This window comes from Microcebus murinus, chromosome 5 (assembly GCF_040939455.1).
Source record: "Microcebus murinus isolate Inina chromosome 5, M.murinus_Inina_mat1.0, whole genome shotgun sequence".
In the NCBI taxonomy this organism is placed as follows: Eukaryota; Metazoa; Chordata; class Mammalia; order Primates; family Cheirogaleidae; genus Microcebus; species Microcebus murinus.
The window spans coordinates 71,752,709-71,774,051 of record NC_134108.1 but is presented as its reverse complement, the minus strand read 5'-3'; the positions used below and the strand labels follow the sequence as shown (position 1 = coordinate 71,774,051).

General features: G+C 35.6%; 1 protein-coding gene across 6 annotated transcripts in view; it reads right to left on the bottom strand.

Moving 5' to 3' along the window:
- The window catches only part of IBTK (inhibitor of Bruton tyrosine kinase), a 71,921-nt gene extending 50,810 nt beyond the window's left edge, over positions 1 to 21,111 (bottom strand). For all 6 annotated transcript variants that reach the window (XM_012769136.2, XM_012769139.2, XM_020287092.2 and 3 more), the window contains exons 1-6: positions 20,894 to 21,111; positions 13,028 to 13,709; positions 8,306 to 8,402; positions 7,098 to 7,222; positions 1,615 to 1,725; positions 229 to 399 (exon numbers count right to left, since the gene is read on the bottom strand). In XM_012769136.2, the coding sequence (XP_012624590.2) occupies positions 229 to 399; positions 1,615 to 1,725; positions 7,098 to 7,222; positions 8,306 to 8,402; positions 13,028 to 13,348 (825 nt within the window). In that variant the 5' untranslated portion in view covers positions 13,349 to 13,709; positions 20,894 to 21,111. The remainder of the gene's footprint in view (positions 1 to 228; positions 400 to 1,614; positions 1,726 to 7,097; positions 7,223 to 8,305; positions 8,403 to 13,027; positions 13,710 to 20,893) is intronic.
- Between the last annotated feature and the right edge of the window lie 232 nt (positions 21,112 to 21,343).

The window sequence follows — 21,343 nt, the reverse complement described above, 5'->3', positions numbered from 1 at the left end:
TAATCTCCCAAGTGCCTAATTTCCCAAGTGCTATCTTTTTTACTCCAAATAAACACTAATGAGCACTATACTTAATTTCTCCTCTGGAAAATAAAGAAAATATATACCACTGAAGATGAGTTAAATAACACAAGTAAAATAAGTAGCTTTGTCAATACATTACATTTTTTTGTCTGCAAAGGTTTTATAGCAAATAGTCTCCTTATTATTTAAAAAAGAGAAGTTTACCTGTCTGGGTACATTACAACTGGAAGGTGGAGGAATAATTCCTAACTGATGAAAAATATTTAGACCAAATGTATAAACACATCCATCTTCAGTTAATACAACAGTGTGATCCTTAGCGGCTGCCACTTGGGAACAATTATGACCACTCAGTCCTTCCACGAGCCTAGGGATCTACAAAGTAAAATTAACTTTAGTATATTAACTATTTATATAGAAATGCAAATAGAATCTGAGGATACTACACCCAAGATGGCATGACTGATATATGGCTATATCTATCATAGGTAAATTATACATTTCAGCAAAGGGCAGATGAGTTTAAAAAGGATATGGTCACTGGTTTATGTGCAAAAGACGTAAGCCCAGTAAGACATTTCAGTGAAATAATTTAACAAATGATTTTTGACCCTTTACCATATACCAAGTGCAAATTTGTGTGGTATGAATAAATGGAGCTATTCAAAGTATTCATTGGTATATTGGGGGTACGGGGGGAATCAACGCTTCACTTCAGTGAGTTACCAAACATACAATATTATATTCTTTTGAAATCATCAGTCCTGGGTTCCAATCTGTCTTCTGCTACTTACTAGCTATTTGATCTCAATCAAATTTCTTAACTTCTCTGTACCTCATTTTCCTCATCAGAAAACAAAACAAGCAATCTCTGTGATTGCTATTACTAGCATTATCATTATGCATAAAATGAAGATGATAATGCCTTTACCTCACAGGGCTATTGTGAGGCTTAAGTTAAAGTAATGATTATATATGAAAAGCACAAACAATGCCAGGAATACAATAAACCCTCAAAACTGGAAGCTATTATTATAGTTTTCCCTCCTTTTTAAAGTAACCTTTAATAGATGATACATATACCAGAAGTCCCCTCAAAAAAAAAAAGTCAGAAAAATAACCCAGTCAATTTTTTGATAGGTAATAAACTAGGTTTCTTCCAATTAGCACTAAGTTTCATTAGCATAAAATTCAATTTTGTGACTATACAATCAAACTATTGGCTCAATTTTTAGACCACAGATACTTTAATGAGAAGTTAAAAACAAATAAAAACCTGTTTCAAGAAGAGTTTTACAGTCTGCTTTTTAAAATTTCAACACTAGAAATATTGTAAAACTTATTTATATACTCTCCTGACCCAATATTTGCTGTAAGCAAAATATTACTTTTCTTTAAAACATTTACACTGTATCTAAATCCTTAATTTGTACACAATATATCAGGAAAGTGATAGTTTTTTTAAATTTATTCTCAATAGGTATATTATTTTCTCCTTACAGTTCAGAAAAAAAATTTATTTAACTGAAGCTTCCTGTTTATCAAAGTTTTACTTAAGTTACCTAAACAGTATAATGATATTTCAATTACCAAGCATGTCTGTTCATCTCCATGACCTAATCGACCTCCAGGACCATGACCACAGGTATAAACCTGCCCTTTCTGAGATAGAAACACTGAGTGAAATTTACAAAGCACCACCTAAGGGAAAACAAGAAAATATTATTAAACTTCTCTAAATAACCTTTATTTTATAAAAAAGAAATAAATTTTTAAACTGGGTAATGCATAAGGGGGATTCATTATTCTCTCTATACATATTTTCTGTAATAAAAGGTATCTATGTTTTATTTTAAAATTATATCCCAAAACATTGACATGGGAAAAGAACAAAAAAGGAATTAAGCATGTATTATCTACATAAGGGATTAAACAAAGAATAATGTATATTTTAAGTCTTCAGTTATAAAAAGTAGCAGCCAGTTGTTTCCCCATTTTATGAAATACCAAACAGCAAGAATTGAGCACAGCATAGTATGAAGCATAAAGATGACCAAATAGTGATGTATATTATTAATATAAATAGTAGAAACACCTTAACAGTATTTTTACAAAACAACAATGCCATTTACACATGGGGGTTGGGGGAGCAGTATGTTCTTTTTTATATTTCTGGTTTTATCTAATTTATCTGTAATACCATTACATGGCCTTAAATCATTTTATATTTATTTTCAAGTTCTCTCTTTCCTACTGTGTTTCCCCGAAAATAAGACCTACCCATAAAATAAGCCCTAGCAGGATTTCTAAGCATTTGTGCAATATAAGCCCTACCCTGAAAATAAGACCTAGTGATGGGCATGGCTATGCAGCATATCTGCACAACCCATGCATTTCATCGTGGAGCAGTAAAGAAGAGGAGCAGCCCTTCTCATCTGCCCCATGAGAGCTCTATTGCTCGACATGAGAGATTGGGGCCAATGGTTCTCAAGGAAATAGAATCGCAAGATTCAGGATGGAATTCGGGCTTTGGAGAGTTATGATGATGTTCCAGAAGAAGACAACTTAACTATATTTGAATAAATGTAGATTGTTGTACCGTACTTTAAAAAAATAACACATCCCCTGAAAATAAGCCATATGGTATCTTCTTAAGGAAAAATAAATATAAGACCTTGTCTTATTTTCGGGGAAACAGGGTACTTCCTTTCTCCTTATCTGCCTCACTCCCAACACCTTCCCTGCCTCCTAACACACAAACTTATGTATTCACATCTCTAGAAGACAAAGATACTGAAGCAATAGAAGTGCGTTAGCAGAAGGCAGTAACCGAAAACTATCAGCACTTTTAGATATGCGTATACTTACATAACTAGCCCATGGGCCACATTTTGCTATTTTCTATGAATCTAATAAGCATTATACTCACTTTACTTTAATATTTAAAGTAATTTAAATTAAAAGAATTTAAAAATTCTTTTTTCTTATTTTTAAAAATTATTTGGATTTCTGGGTAACACTACACTTCCCACTAGTCACTGAGAATTGCTGAAAGGAGCAAAAGGAAGGAGTTTCCTTCATTTCCCCAGGAGGGAGTTGGGTTACCAGACATGATCCCTCTGATGGTTTCTACCCAGGAGAGGGCAATATGCAATGCAGTTTCCTTATTAAATACTGAACTGACAACCTGGGGCTGTGTGGGAATAATGGGGAAATTCGAATGTGGGCTAATTACCTGATGATACAAACAAGTAACCTTATTGTTTTAGTTCTGATATACATACTACTATTATACAGCCCATGTCTATTTTTTCTTTTACTTTTATTTTTACCTTTTTAAAATTTGTACCCTCAAAGTGGAACCAGAGACTATTTTTTTTTTTACAGATGTATTCTAAAGGAGGAAAAAAAAAATCACATCTCTACTTTACTTTAAATTTCATAAACAAGAACTTAATAAGGTAACTCTCTTCCGGTCCACTAAAAAATATTTGTTCTCACTCACAAAACTAGTTTGGGCATCTTCAATAGATTTTGTTACTCAGCTGGAAAAACTGCTCTGATGTATATAATGGAATAAAATCCCAGGGTCATAGGGTAGGTCTAGTCAATAATTGTAATGCCAATTTATACTCTGGTGTGTAGTAACTCTTTGTCCAGACTCTCCAATTGTATCCACTCATCCATCTATCAATCAAGACTTCATTTTTTTGTGAGATGCACATAAACTTTGCCATTCCTTCCCTGGTTTCTACCACAAACTATGCAAGGAGTTTCACACAGGGGTTTCTCAGAGCTCCTGCTACCACCACTGTTTCTTTTTAAACAGGGAAATGTCAGGCTGAGTGGTGAAATGGGGGTTGAAAAAAAAAATTTTTTTTTAATTATTTGCATTTGTATTTCTTATCTCATCTATAAATATTTCCAACTTAGGATTATAAAAAGATGAATAAGAAATACAGAATTCCTAGAATAATTTGCCAGAAAGTCAAGGTCCTTCAGAAAATAAGAAAATCATAACCTGAACAACAAGCTCTAAATATTTACACACATCCTTATACAACTCAAGAGTTCTGGAAACACAATGAAACTATCAAAAAGTAATGCAAAGATCATTATCTCATTTAGCTGTACCACAAATACCCGAAAAGAAGTCTAAAATTAAAACCCAAATTTTTTTTAAACGTATAGTTTGTCAGGAAAAAAATCATTTTATAAAGTCAGAAATAATATATTTTGTTCAATCTTTCATTCAGTTTTAGAATGCTATTCTACAATTTCTGATTTCTACCATTAAACCACCAGTGATACCAGATAGTTCAAGTCCTCCAACTTTAAAACCTCTAAATTTAGGCTGGGCATGGTGGCTCACACCTGTAATGCTAGCACTCTGGGAGGCTGAGGTGGGCAAATTGCTAAAGATCAGGAGTTCGAAACCAGCCTGAGCAAGAGTAAGACCTCGTCTCTACTATAAACAGAAAGAAATTAATTGGCCAACTAATATGTATAGAAAAAATTAGCTGGGCATGGTGGCGCATGCCTGTAGTCCCAGCTACTTAGGAGGCTGAGGCAGAAGGACTGCTTGAGCCCAGGAGTTTGAGGTTGCTATGAGATAGGCTGATGCCACAGCACTGGCTCTACCCTGGGCAACAAAGCGAGACTCTGTCTCACCAAAAAAAAAAAAAAAAAAAAAAACCCTCTAAATTTTTAAATGAGACAACTGAGCATGGTTTTTTACCTTAATTCTCTGAAATATATAATGTTAATATAAATAATCTCTGTCTCATGATAGTTAATTCATTTGGTACCATACCACAGAATCAACTGTTTTTCAGTGACTAATTGGGCATCTTCCTTGTGCTCCAACTCCAATCAATCATTACTGGCTGCTAATGGGTAGATTACCATTTTAAGAAAAATTCCGAGGAATTGCTCGAGCTTAGTGTAAAAAGAAATTGTTACCAGCAACATCTGCCAAAGGCAGACTAGTCTCCCACTAGTCACATACATTTGCTGGCCCTGCTCTAATTGCTCACTATCTTGCTTATCTCCCTCACATTCACTAAAGATTGGACACCAGTCTTTTGATTCCTGCTCATCCTGAGTCCTTTCATTGTTTAAGTTCCTTCCAAGTCTATGTGTATGGCCCTCCAGAATCCTAGCTTTCATGACACCATTCTACTGCCTATTTCTCTATCACTTTTCATTCCTATATGGGCTTCTGTTCCTGACCTCCAAAAATTTAATATTCTCTAGAGTTTAATAGTTCCATTTCAGTTTTTCTTAAATTGCTAGGCATGATCCATTAGGTTGTGACTTTCAGTTTAAAAAACAGTGTTCTATGGAGCCCTAAATATGGTGGCCATATAATTTATAATCTAAATATTTTTGAGAATGAAGAGATATTAAGAGTTACACCAGGAAAATAATCACAAACCAGCTAGACAAGCCAGGCATATGTAGTCAAAGTAGCTCTAAAAACTGAGAGTTCAATCTCAGAACTGAGCTAAGTGTTTGTTATGAATATCATATCTGAAAATTAGGTGAAAGTTGAGAAGAGCCAGTAGTGTAGGAATAGAACACTCTAACCTCATATTCTGGGTCAAAAGTAGCTTCATCAACTTCAAAATGCAGAAAGAATACAACTAGGAAGTTGTGGGAAACATAAGCTGAAATGGTAATTTAGGAAGACTGAAAAAGGCCTTACATTCCAAACCAATAGTCTGGATTTTATCCAAAGGTGAAAAGACATAATTAGCTCAGCTTTTTTAAAACAATAATTCTAGGGAAGAATATTAACAGGGGTTGAAAATGGAGCCACGGAGCCAAGTTAGGACATCCTGTTGGCACTGTCCAAGAAAGAACTTGAAAAAGACATGACAGCTAGGTTCATGAGACAGAGATGAACTCAACAGACATACTATGAGGTATAATCTTCAGGATTTAAAAACTGAGATTTATAGCATTAAAAATTAAGTAAGAGTGGCAAAAATAACAGTTCGGACATGTTAAATTTAAATACTTTGAAACAATGTCCAGAACACAACTGAAATGAAACTCAAGGGAAAGCTGAAGCTAAAGATATAAATTATACATATACACAGTATTATAAAGAAAGAGAATGTCAACAGTAGCAGAATCTATGGAAGTAGAAGATATCATCCAGTGTAAGGATATAAGACCAAAGAAAAAAACTTTACAAGTATATCCAATAAAATTTTACAATTTCTTACATTTAAGAACTCAAGTTCATGAACAAGATCACACATGCCTAGAGTACCTAATAGCAAATTGTTGAAACCCCCCCCAAAAATTGCCTGTCTCTATAGGCAATTTTAGTTTCTATCTACTACCCAAGTACTCTGACTTAAAATTTTTAATTATTAAAAATTATTAAATTGAAAACATTATTAAATATTAATAAATTATTGTCCACGTGAAAACATTTAGAATGGCTGGCAGTCTATTCTATCTCAAGTTAACATCCTACAGCCTGAGTAGACTGCTGGGCAGCCAAAATTTACATCTGATTAAACAGATTCTCTTCATGATAAATAGCTTGGAACCTAAAAACTTGATTGTGTTACAAAAAAAATGCAGAAAGTGTGTTGTTTTCTAAATTAAAATTATTTTGTTTTACCACCACCAAAATAAAACAAAAAATACCTCAGGTTCTGATTCACTTATCAAAAATAACATTGAGCTTCAAAAACAAATTCACTTGAGAAACAACGTAAAGAATTCTAATTTTTGTTAAATAGAAACAAAACCTAGAAAATTAGTAGCTCTACCTTCTTAAAATAAAAGTAATATCTGTATAGTATTTTATAATTTCTAACACAGCTTGCACAAACATCTCATATTTTTAAGGTACTTTTACACAGTCTAAATATGGTTAAGGCTAATAGAATCTAAAATAGAATTACTGAAGTTCTGTTGATTATTTGACAATCAGCAATAACATGCCATTTGTACCTTAAACGAAGTTAACATAATCCAAATGAAAAGCTGAATTATCAAATACAAAAGTTCTTTTTAATCTTTAAAAGTATGTAGATTATACTTCCAAGTACCTGCTTTATATAAACTCCACTCCTGGAGAACAGATCCACCAACTCTGGATGATGTTTGCTATTCTGGCTTCCATGACCCAGAGTAAAGTTTGTATTATCACCCCAAGTGTAGACATCTGTAGGATCTAAAATGAAAATTCATCTTTATACTCTTGTATATCTTAAAACAATTATCAGTTTAATTCAACTACAGATATATTCTACCTATCAGTTTACCTAAAAAATGACTCTTTACAGAAACTAACTTAACTACCATATTTAGAAGCCAATACTCTTTTTAAATCATGAATCTATTAATATGATATTAGATAATTCAAGAAATAGAAATCAGAAAATCTAAATCATAGTACTGATATGTCTCAAAGTAAGCAATCCTAATACTTGTTCCTTGTTTCTTTAACAGCTAAAGTTTAACTGCCAAATAAATAAAAACGCCACCTGCCATATCTACTTAGTTTCCATGAAAATAATGGTTATTTTAAATGTAAGATGTTATTAACCCACACATATAAAAAGCTTCTAAATAAAGCAAATGTGATGCTGTTTCTGCAGAAATATTAATTTTCAATAGTTTGTTAAGGTAATAGCCCATTAAATTGGGATGCAACTTAATCACAACTAAGTTCATGATATAAACCTTCATTTTTATAAGACTGATAAAAGTCCTAGAATAAAACTACAACTGTTACCCTGCAATGCAGTGCCCAAGGAGGAACAAAAAATGAAGAATGTGCTCTAACTTAGCTTGCTCACTAGCTAAATGCACTGTACAGTGTCCCATTTAAATCTCTTTTCTGCCAATTCCCACTTCCAAAGCTCACAGGACAAATTGAAGGAATAAGTGAAATTAGAAAGCATGGATAAAAGAATAATCATTTCCATTCCTTTTTCCTTCTACTCAAATGCTGATGTTACTTTCTGTATGGACATCAATTACTTTATAGTAGTTACAATTCTAACTGCTTTCCCATTTTAGCTTTTATTTTTACTCTTATAGACATAAATATGGATTGAAAATTAAAAATACAAAAATAAAACAAAGTATCCTGAATATAAAACTAAAAATACCATAAAACAAATAGACAAGTAAAAGTTCTTTGCAGATATCCACATACAAATAAATCTTCCTGCTATTTTAATAAGAATAAAATTTCATTAAAATTTTCTAAGCTGTACCTTAATGGAATACATTTGTGAAATTTTCTTACCAGTATTCTTGAATACTACATGAGTTGGTCTATCCTTCATTATAAGATCCAAAGCTGACAAACCTTCTTTATCTTGAATATACAGGCTAACACCATGCTAACAAAAAGAAAAAAAAATGCATCATCAATTTATGCATAATCACTAATTTTCTATTCTTATATATTAAAAAGTCAGATGACCAAGCCCATAAATACATGGAAAAAAAATATTTAATAACAAGCATTTCTGATACTCTCCTATACTTTTCTTCCACACACAGAAGAGAACTAGAGAAATCAAATATCTAATTCTTGGTGGAATGAGGTAGGACCAAATAATGTGAAAAAATTAGTAACATTTTAAATAAAAATTAACTAGATGTGGAAATTTTCCATAGTAAGGCAGGTCTGATTGCCTACAAGGCCCTAACTACATCTGTGTCTATATGGGTATGCACATGTGCACAAACACATACACTTTTTGCAGTTAAAGAGCCATACTCCATATCTTTACCAATAATAGCTATAAAGATTTCAAAGCAATGGCAGTATAATATTTATATTAGGATTTACTCTTTATTATGTGATCATATATGTTCCATCTCTTTTCGGTTTGAATTCTATTATTGATATTAGATAATTACATTCTTTTATTTCCATTTGTATATCTTTTATCTTTCTACTTAAGTTTTTAAGTAACTTTCTACTTAAGTTTTAAGTTGTTTATAATCTCTTGAAAATCACATATAGATTGTATCTAAAAAAATTCTGAATATATATGAGTGTTTTAAGTAGGAATTTAAAGTAATTTGTAATTTTTAATATCCACAATTGAAATTCAAACATGTGTTAGCACATCTCATCCGTATCTGCATACTTTTCTGTCTTCTTCCTGTCTTTAAACATATTTGGGGAAGGATGCCAGGGGAGGGAAAGCAATGTTCAATTCAGATTATTGTCATGTCATTATAGTTGTTTAAACATAAAATCTATTTCTTTTCAAGAATAACTTTTAATGTTTGCTGACTGTTTAGTAAGATTTTCAACATTTATTTAGACTTATCTATTTTAACAGGTACAAGTCATCACTGCCTATCTACACATACAGTTTACTTGGGTAGCTATAGGCTGAAATGAACCATGAAGTTTTTAAGTTCTAGCAGTTACATGCTAGTATACTCTGGGTTCCTTAAGAAAGAGGAATCTCCTCTTGCCTCATGGGATTCCTAATAAACTAAAACCAATTGTAACCTCATTTTGTTTAAGATGGTTATAATACCTCATTTCACAGGGACTATCAAAACATAGTCAAGTTAGTGAGCTAACAAGTAAAACAAAAATCAGAAGTGATCATCTGGCTGGGTGTGGTGGGAGGCCACCTATAATCCCTGCATTCTAGAGGCCAAGGTGGGAGGATGGCTTAAGCTCAGGAGTTCAAGACCAGCCCAAACAAGAGCAAGACCCCATCTCTACCAAAAATAGAAAAAAATTAGCTGGGTGTGGTGGCCTGTGTCTGTAGTCCCAGTTACTTGGGAGGCTGAGGCAGGACTGCTTGAGCCCAGGAGTCTGAGGTTGCAGTGAGCTATGATGATGCCACTGCTCAATACCCGGTGGGAGGAGGTGGAGGACAGAGCAAGACTCTGTCTCAAAAAAAACAAAAAAAGTGATTCCCTAAGATTTTAATAAATTTAAAATTGTATACTGCCTACTATTTTTTTAAAAGTTAGATATAAAAAAGCCATGAGAGAAGCCCTGAGCTTGGCCTTCATAAGAGTAAAAAGAATAGATAGTGGGGCAGAGTATTCCAAGATATGAATTTGACAAATGGAAACCTAGAAACTTAGATCCCTAAAGAGTTTATTTTGCCAGTTTTATAATTTGCCCTGAATTTTAATATATCAACTGGGCCTTATTAAAACTACACATATCTGTATCATCCTAAGCAGCCAACTGCATAAGGGATTAGGGACTTTTTTTATCTTTAGACCTCCCTAGTAGACTGACACTTTCTAATATGTTTACCGTAAACTCTTAAGGTTGTAGAACCACTGTACGGCCTATACCACTTATTTAAAGATCAACTCTTTATACATCCCCACACATAGTATGTAAATTCATTAAATTAATAACTAGCATCTAATGACACATCAGGCTTATAAGCCTGAGCAATTTGTGCTAATGCTCTGTAAGGAGCAGATGGACTTTACACATAGCTATTCCACTTCAAAACACTGCTAACACTATGGGAAATGTCTGTCAAGAAATACAGAAAACTGTTTTTGCTTGTTTTGACTGTCTTCCTCAAAAGCACAATATAAGATAAAGATGTGCATGGAGGTGATTTCCTTGAGAAGAGATCCTAGGAAGCAGTAGTAAGGGACCAGGGAAGTAAATCAAGGAAAGAGGAAAAACCAATATAAGGATGTGTTATCAAGTGGCACACTAATAAGACTTGTACATGATCTTGCTAGGACATTCTGGGAGCCTTATGCAATATATCACAGAATAATTAACTGTCTAATCAAGGAATTAATGATAGAAGTATTTACGACAGGCTCACATTCTCCATTAGCCAAGAGTTGTTCTACAGGGGCTTAACCCTCTTGTATAATACTTTCGGTTGGTCATGCATGAATATAAGTTCAGGGGTATAAAATAAGAGACAGATTACAGTGACACAAAGCTGCCAGAAGCCTGTGCACAACTGGACACTATAATTGTGGGTGGAGTAACAGGGGAACAAGATGACATGAAGTGTGGTTCAACAGAGTATCTGACACACTGATCTTTTCAAACTGGTTATGAGTTAAGTTGAAGGAATTGAATGCCTATACACTGCCAAGAAAGTCATGATCAAAAGAAATATCCTAAGACGGTAAAATTTACAGTGGAGTAAAAGAGGATTATATTCTACTCTCCTTCTTTCAAGCCTGGTCTTTAAACCTTTGATAACATGGTACTTTGGGATAAACTGGCTAGATACCCTCCCTACCACCTTTTGCTTCACTGATACTCCCTGGGGGTTGGGGGGGGGGGGAGAACAAGAAAGGTACTATTATTATTCTTTTTTTATAAATAAAACTGAGGTTCAAGATTTAGTCATTTATCCAAAATGAATCAGTAAGCAATAGACCTAGATGGTCTAGTTCCAAGAAAGAATACATAACGAAAATTATTTTGATCAGTAAATGGTACTACATAAAAGCCACTATATAAAATATTTTTAAGTCAAAATTAGATGGAGATGCTGAAGGTAAGCCTCCTAATTTAACTACAAGTTCCTAGAGGAAAAAAACTGTTTTGTTCTTTCCTGGGTCCTCCACAACATGACAAAATGCCTATACAAAAAAAATTGTGAAATTTAAAATTCATATATAAGTTACAAAATTTACATTGGGTACTGAAATGACATTATGGTATACCTTAAAACACTTCATTATTTGACTATTCAGTACAACAAATCTAATCTATTAGACAGGAAATATATTGATTAAGCTGACTTTAATCAACTTCTTTAAAACTCTAAATACTTTACCCTAGCTAAACAAGAAATGAACATACTACTCATAAATATAGTACGTGATACTCAAAAACTAGTGCCCTGTTAAAGCAGTTAATAATATAGTAATTTAAGAATAAACCATTTTCTAAAAAAATACTAAAAGATACTATTAAAAATATTTTAACTGAGATGCCCTTAGACTGGGGCAGCTCTACTAGCACTTTAAGTTTCTACATAAGCAAACAGAAGCCAGACCAAAGTAGACAGTAATATGAAACTAGAAGCTTTATCAATCAGAAACCACCAACTAACCACTAACTGGGGTCTTTCCACTCTAACCAATCAAATATATTTTCTTTATCTTACTTCTGTGTCAGCCTATAAAAACATGCTGCCCAGGGTGCTGAGGCAGAGCTCTCTAGACCTCTTCCAGTTCTTAAGTGTTGCCCAATTCATGAAACATTCCTTGCTCAAATAAATTCTATTAAATTCATTTTGTATAAAGTTGTTCTTTTAACAATGTATAGGACTGATTAAATGATAAAATGTCTGGCATTTACTTCAAAATAATATATGTACAAATAACATATTATTGGCCAATAGTTTACTGTATATGGTAAGCTTTGATATATGTTTAAAATTTTAGGCCGGGTGTGGTGGCTCACACCTGTAATCCTAGCACTCTGGGAGGCCTAGGCGGGTGGATTGCTAGAGGTCAGGAGTTCCAAACCAGCCTGAGCAAGAGCAAGACCCCATCTCTATTATAAAATAGAAATTAATTGGCCAACTAATATATATAGAAAAAATCAGCCAGGCATGGTGGCGCATGCCTGTAGTCCCAGCTACTTGGGAGGCTGAGGCAGTAGAATTGCTTGAGCCCAGGAGATTGAGGTTGCTGTGAGCTAGGCTGATGCCACAGCACTCACTCTAGCCTTGGCAACAAACCAAGACTCTGTCTCAAAAAAAAAAAAAAAAATTTTACATCAAAGAAAGGTTAAATAAAAAGAATATATGGGATTTTACTTCCAAAAATGAATTACAGTTGTAAGAGATGGCAAACAAGTGATATAAGAACAAATGCATAGCTCAGCTGTGAAAGCAAATAAATAAAAAAATAAAAGTAAAAAAAAATAAAACAACAAATGCAAATCTTTTCTGGAAAGTATGTGGGGTATATGAAGAAGATTAAGAAAAACATATGCCTGACTAAATAGCAGGTTTAAATAACAAATGACACTTACCTTTAATAGAGACCAAACACAATCAATATGTCCATAAAAAATGCTTCGGTGCAATGCTGTCCATCCTGACTCCTTGTCTTTCACCAACAGATCCACTCCTTTTTCAATAAGCCAATCTAACACTCCTTTCTTTCCACAGGAGGAAACAAAGTGTAGGGCATTCCTGCCAAATGCATCCTTGATAGTTGTAGCATTGTAACAATGACTGGAGAGAAAGGCCTTAATCTGGTTTTCACTCCCCTTTGTTACCACAGAAAGGACATCCAAAGCATGCTTCAGGGATTGACATTTTGATGTGCAGTCAGGGATGAGAGAATTCATCCTAATTGTCTTTATACTGCTTACTTCTTCAGAATAGTCAAGATTAATTTTTAAAAATGAAAAGCCAGGACACAAAGGTGCTATTTAAGAAGAATTACAGAGAATAAATGACTTTTTTAGGATAATTTAAATCCTTAGAACAATAGTATAAAACTAATATCTTTATACAACTTTTTGGCACTTAAATCAAAAAAATTATAAATAGTTCTATAAAGTTCATATCAAATACAAGCTCTTCATTTAAAAAAAGTTCCACAGTTTTTAAATTATTCCTGGAGACAAGCACCAAGGGGGAGTGAGGAGGGGAACTCCCCCTCCACACTGTCTGACCCTTTTAAATATCCATAATTGCAATGGTGACCTATAAGAGAAGGAGAAAGGAAAAGACAGTAAAAATACAAAATCAATCTCTCACTCTCCTCAAGTACTTTACAATACGATTACCTCCATATTTAAGTGCTCTTAATTCCTATTTTTTTTTAAAGGCTATCATCTTTTCATGTTTATGGTATCTATATTTACATCAGTCATCCTTACCTCCATTTTTCCACTCTCATGTTGAAGCTTAACCTCTGTTTATTGTATCATGGAGTGGACCTCTTTCCTTCAGGCCCTTCATTCCTTCTCTCCTATATTTTTATACTCTACTAGCTATGTCCCCCAAGCTATAAACACACTAAAATCTACCATTTTTATAAGAATCCCATCCCAAAACTTTATCCCCTAAAACTATATTATCATCACCACCACCATGACAACAGCAACAACCAACACTTTCATCAGTTATTCAGGTTTTACTAAGTGCCAGGCACTGTGCTATTATTCTTTCTGCCTGGAAGGTGTTTCACCACATGAGGAGATGATAATTAAACAAAAGGTATTAAAAGATACTGTACTTACTTTATACCTTATACCAAATAATTTCTAGATTGTTCAAAGGCAAATAAAACAATTGAAACTATAAAAGTACTAGATGAAAACACAGGAGAATCTTTCATAATCACATTGCAAAAGGCAATGATCTGAAATCCAAAAGTCATAAAATAAAAGATTAACAGGCTAGGAACGGTGCCTCACGCCTGTAATCCTAGCACTCTGGGAGGCCAAGGCAGGAGGATCGCTCAAGGTCAGGAGTTCAAGACCAGCCTAAACAAGAATGAGACCCCATCTCTACTAAAAATAGAAAGAAATTAATTGGCCAACTAAAACTATATAGAAAAAATTAGCCAGGCATGGTGGCACATGGCCTATAGTCCCAGCTACTTGGATGGCTGAGGCAGGAGGATTGCTTGAGCCTAGGAGTTTGAGGTTACTGTGAGCTAGGCTGACGCCACAGCACTCTAGCCTGGGCAACAAAGTGAGACTGTTTAAAAAAAAAAAAAAAAAAAGATTAATAAATTAAATATAGTTTAAAAACTACATTAAAAATTTTAAAGACAAAAAAAGAAGAAAAACCTTCCTTAATTTATAGTCTCTACAAAGCTTTCTTAATATATAGTCTTTGGGTACAGAGAAAAATCATTATAAGGAGACTACTCAGAGGGTCATATATGAGTTTACTATACATATAAGGGAAAGGGAAAGTTCTGTGCACAAGACATAGATATGAAATATTCCAAATCAGTTTTCCACTCCCACTTCAAACTGCACTAAGAGTCATAAATCTTAGACTACTTTAGGCCAGAAATTCAAAACTAGTCTGAGCAATCCTTTCAAGACTCCATCTCTATGAAAAGAAAAAAGACAAAATTAGCCAGGCATGGTATCACATGCCCATAGTCCTAGCTACTCAGGAGGTTGAGGCAGGAGGACTGCTTGAGCCCAGGAGTTGGAGGCCACAGTGAGCTACAATCATGCCACTGTACTCTGGCCTGGGCAACAAACAGAGATCCAATCTCCCCCCCAAAATTTCCCCTTAAAATGTGAATTTGAAACCCCCACAAAAAAGAAAAACTAACAAAAAAGTGGAAGTTGGTGGCAAAAAGAAAAAGGCACTGATGCCTCAAGTAGTTTAAAATATTAAAAATGGAAAACATGATATACTAGTCTCCCACTATCTGCAGTTTTGTTTTCTGTGGTTTCAGTTACCCACAGTCAACCATAGTGCAAAAATGTTATGTTAAATGAAAATTCCAGAAATAAACAATTCACAAGTTTTAAACTGCGTGTCATTCTGACTAGCATGATGAAATCTTGGTCCTAACCTGCTCCAACTTGCCAGGCATGTGAAACACTCATTTGTCCAGCATATCCACACTGCACACCCACCTGCCCATTAGTCACTTAGTAGCCATATAGGTGTTAATAAATCGAAAAACACATATAGGGTTCAATATATCAGAGGTTTCGGGCATCCACTGGGTGCTTTGGAATGTGTCATGGGAGGATAAGAGTATATTACTGTATATGGCAAAATGGTGTAGTTAATTTCATTCTTCAGAGGCTCTAAAATCCTACCATCTTTGTATTTTCAGTGTATATACTGAAAGGAACTTTTTTTTTGAGACAGAATCTCACTTTGTTGCCCAGGCTAGAGTGAGTGCCATGGCGTCAGCCTAGCTCACAGCAACCTCAATCTTCTAGGCTCAAGCAATCCTATTGCCTCAGCCTCCCGAAGAGCTGGGACTACAGGCATATGCCACCATGCCCGGCTAATTTTTTCTATATATATTTTCAGTTGATCAATTAATTTCTTTCTGTTTTTAGTAGAGACGGGGTCTTGCTCAGGCTGGTTTCAAATGAACTCCTGACCTCAAGTGATCCTCCTTCCTTGGCCTCCCAGAGTGCTAGGATTACAGGTGTGAGCCACCACACCCAGCCTATTTTTTTAGTGAACCTTTCAAACCTTACATGAAAGAATTAACATAGAAGAGAATTTCTTCATTTATTAGTATATATAATTTAAACACTTAAAGGGGGGAAAGAATATTAAATATAAAAGTCATACTATCATAGAGAGAAATACATATAGAATACACATAAATATGGAAGTGATTAAGACATAGGGTTTCTTAGAGTTTTACATATTTGGATTTAAATATAGCAATGCTGGCTGTTACCAGTTATGTAACTCTAAAAAATTACATAATTTCTCCAAGTCCTCATTTATTCATTTTAAAACAGTGATAATGCCATCAACCTTACAGGGTCACTATAAGGATAAATGAAACAGCCTAGCATGGTGCCTGGCACTAAATATGCATTCAACAAATAGTAGTTTTCATTGCTATCATTTCTTTATTAACAAAAATGTACTAAAATTTAATCCCCAAATTCACGTTTGAGCATCAATATCACTGCTAATTGCATACTTCTCCAACAAAACCATCCTTCACTAAAGTTACTAGTGATCTCCAAATTATCAAATACTTTTAGATATTCTCAATTCTTATCTTGTCTTTTCTACTTTTATGTCTTTAATACCACATTCTCTTGAGGAGTCTAGAAAGGGATCCTGAAACAGTAAGAAGTCACTCAGCGAAGCATTCATTTAAGCATGGGATCTCTCTTACCAATTCTTCCTAGAACACCATCCCTTCCCCTGATCTTCAAATGCTGCACTTCTCAATGTTCTACCCTCAGTCCTCTTTTTCTCCTACTTCATATTCTTCCTGGATGGTTTCAATCCCTTTAACATTTTTAACTCTACTCTACCTGTAAATCCCCAAATCTGTTTCCTGCCCACATATCGCTCCTGAATTCCAGGCCCATATTTCTAAGGCCTACTGTAAATCTTATTGATGCATTCAAAAAATGCTTACCGAAGGGGATGAAAGCAAAGGAAATAGATATTTATTAAGCACCTAATACACACTGGATAATTTATACCACAGAGAGGCTAAATAAACCACCAAACCACTAGTAAAAGAAAAGGCTAGAATTCAAACAGATCTATTTAATGACAAAGTCCATGGTATTTCTGTTACACTACATTGCCTTCTCTAGTGCACCCACAGTAGGTCACAAAGCATTAGGAATACAAAAATAAATAGGACCTAAACATTTTAGGTAAATACAGGTTCATGGATAATCCTTACGTGGATTCTTAGCTAGTTTTACAACTATCGATTGAACAAAATTTATTATCTATTATGCAGTCTCTAGCATCAAAGGATCACGGTTTGGTAAAAGAGACTGATTTTATGTTAATAAATAATAAAAACATATGATTATAAACCTATGCTCAAGATAAAACAAATGATATATAGAAATAGGGGGTGGAAAAGAGAGGTTTAGGGAAGACTACCTAGAGGAGATGTATAAACTAAGTCTTAAAATATGAGTACTGGCCGGGCGCTGTGGCTCACGCCTGTAATCCTAGCTCTTGGGAGGCCGAGGCGGGTGGATTGCTCAAGGTCAGGAGTTCAAAACCAGCCTGAGCAAGAGCGAGACCCCGTCTCTACTATAAATAGAAAGAAATTAATTGGCCAACTGATATATATATAAAAAATTAGCCGGGCATAGTGGCGCATGCCTGTAGTCCCAGCTACTCGGGAGGCTGAGGCAGAAGGATCACTGCAGCCCAGGAGTTTGAGGTTGCTGTGAGCTAGGCTGACGCCACGGCACTCACTCTAGCCTGGACAACAAAGCGAGACTCTGTCTCAAAAAAAAAAAAAAAAAAAAAATATGAGTACTGTACATGCTTGCCTGATAAATTCAGTGTAGGAGCCATTCAATGCAGAAAGCATAGTAAAATATAAAAGCACTTGGGTCCATTCTGAGAATTTTAAGTAATTCACAAGACAGTAAAGAGGTCTAAAATATACACAAGGATGGACCAGATTTTGGTCAGCCTTATGTGTCTTTCCTTAGAGATAAAAAAGTAGGCAATTCAGAGACACATTCAGGATCTTGAATTGATAAGAATGTGGCAATAACTCCCAGGTTTCTGGCTTAGATGCCAGATAGTGCAGCTAGGAAGAAGAGAAAGGGCTAAATACTTTGGAAAACAGAAAAGCAAAAAGAACCTAAGCAAAGAAACAAAAGTTATAGTGAAAATTTTTATTTGATACATGATAAATATGAAGTGTTGATGGGAACAACAATTGAGTTGGAATAATGTAGGTAGCTACAGGCAATTGTTCAACCCTGAAGACTGGCCTACCACAAAGGTTTTAGCCAAAGTTTAGTCATGAACAATGACTCACAATCCTTTTTCTTATCCTTGGTTAAGAGCTCAGTTATCTCCCTAAAACACAAATCTGACAATGCTATTTTCTAACACAACCAAGACCAAAATGAACGAATATCCATGTCTCACAGGTTAAGAATAGCTTTTTGATCTCAGGAAGAGGATTACAGTAGGCCCTCAGATTCAGGCAACATATAAACTTCAGACTCTGAATTCAGAACACCTGAACTAGTAACCCAGGTACACCACTAACTGGCTAAGTTACCCTGGGCATATCACTTAATTTCTCTGCGTTTCAATTCTCTCATTTGTAAAAATGGGATAACAGCTATTTATCTCCTAACTTTTTCTGAATATTAAATGGGACAATTCATTTATATGGTAAGCACCCAAGAAAAGTTAAGGGGAAAGAGACATATTGGTAAAAAGGTTAAAAAAAACAAACCTATATTAAATAGCGTCCTTTCTGCTTGGAATGCTTTTCACCCAAATCCTTAGTAGTAAGAATTGAGTTCCTACCCTACTATCTAAAAAATACCTTGGGCAAATAACTTAAGCTCCCTAATCTTCAATTTTTTCATCTGCAAAATCACAATAAACTGCCTCATAGGTGTATACCTTGCCCATACATAAAGATTTTAAGCTCCTAAGGGAGGTGAGAGCGGAGACCACCACACTTCTTCATATTTCTCATAAAATATAATATGGACTAAGTAGATTTAGTGCTCTCTGAACCCAAAATATCTTCCCTATGAATTGTTTCTATGTTAAATTAACTGTTATAAACTACAAATTATAGTGACTCATAAAGAATCTTAAAAATTCTTTAAGTCCTAAAAATAGTTCACAACAATTTTAAAACACAAGCACTTATTACTTTAGAAAATTGATAATTTAGCTTTAGATTCTGGTCTAATGTTTTCTCTACTATTTTGTGGGGTAGAAGATAGAGAAACTTCATTTCCATAGTACAGGTGCAGGCTGGGGCTCAGTGGCTCACGCCTGTAATCCCAGCACTCTGGGAGGCCAGGTGATCGCTCAAGGTCAGGAGTTTGAAACCACAGTACAGGTGCAAAAAAAATGAAAAAAAAAAAAAAAAGATATAGAAACTTCAGTTCAGCTCAATACTTTATCAGTGCAACACCCAATTTTAAAATAGAGAAATTGTCCAAATTGTATAGAGCAAGCATACAAAGAAGCATAGAAAAGCATAGAAAAGAATTACTGCCCTACTTATGACAGTAAGCTAATTCTGTATTATTTATAATAATTAATCAAGTAATACATAGCTCCTTTCTTTAATAGATACATTCATCTACAGTCTATTGAATTTTATGGTCCAGAGGCATTGTCAGAGTTAGAAATGTGAGAAGTTCTTCATGTGGAATTAACATACTAAAGTCCTTAACATAAATTTAAAAAAAAAAAAATAATGGAACAGTCATTTTAAAAAGTGTCTTGAAGTAGGTGTGACTAAAGTTTCTGCAAGTATCTGTAACATACTTTTTTCTAAAAAACAGTTCTTTCCATCCTCACCTATCTTACTTCACTTTCTAAAACAAATAAAAATCAAAGAATTCAAAATAGAAAAAGGAGAGAAATGATAAAGAAGGGGCTATGTAAGTCTTCGAAGTTGCAACACATTATGGGCATTGAAACATTACCACTCAAAAAAGTCACATCCTTTCACTATTTCTGATAAATTTCAAATGCCCCACTTCAAGGCAGAATTGAAAAAAAAAAGGTGCTATATCAATCTCTGACTAACACACACTTAAGTTTTATGAACTACACTGGAAAACAGGAGTCAAGGATAGGCTGGGTTGTCTAATTCAAAGCTGAACTAAAACTTTTTGAACCTGACAGCTCTGCTTGATACAAGAACAAAAAGGGTCTCTCTCTCTCTCCCCGCCCTCTAACACGTCCACTCCAAAAGAACCAGTTCTCTTTTTACGAAGTAGTCAGCTTCCGAGTTTACGACAGTCAGTATCCCCAGGGTGGACTCTAACGTGTGACTCCACGAAGGGGATAAGGGACATGAGTGCCTGTACGAAAGGCATCAAATCCAAGGCTCCAAGGGAAGTGACACCAGACAACTATCAGAACTAGGAATGCAATATGGTTGGAGGGCGTGTCTGGCGGGACTGCAACGTAGCAAGTCGATTGATTAGCTGAGGGGGGCGGTAGGGAGGCGGCAGCAGGGACCCAGGCCACTTGGCTCTCCCCGCGCTTCCTCACGCGAAGCCTGGCAGCTCGGCGCGGCAGTCCCCTCCCCATGGTCTACCAGAGCTACTGGCGTCCGCAGACACCAGCGCCCTCCGGAAGGCGCATACTCTCCCACCGCCCCCAGGCTGAAGGGACGCGGTCGTCTCTACCAGCTCTGCACGGTCGGGCAATGCCGGGCCCTCCCTCACCAGTCGCTAGATGAAACTGCGCCGGTGGTCTCCGCGAGGTCGATACACAGTCGCGCAAGAACTCATTCTCAATGAAGACAACTGGAAAAACCGAAAGGCGCCAGCGGGGAGCCGGTCCCCAGACCCGGGTCAGCTCAGGAAGCGGCTGCAGCTACAGCCACGACTACCGGCATCGGGGTGGGGGGCAGGGAGAAAGACCCAGAGCGGGCGGTACGCAGGAATAAGGCGGGTGTTGATTGGCTGGGGCTCGTGTATGCTTCATGATGATTGGCTGGTACCAGCCCCAGAAGGCCTCGCGTGGCAGCACCTCAGCTGTGGCCTTGCCCTGGCTCCAGTGAGGAACTTGACCTCGCCGGCCTTGGGGCCGCTGGCTCAGGTCAGGGGCGGAGAAAGGCTGTAGCCGTGGACTCTAGGCCAATGGCGATGATGGGAGTGTCCCTTTCAGGGATA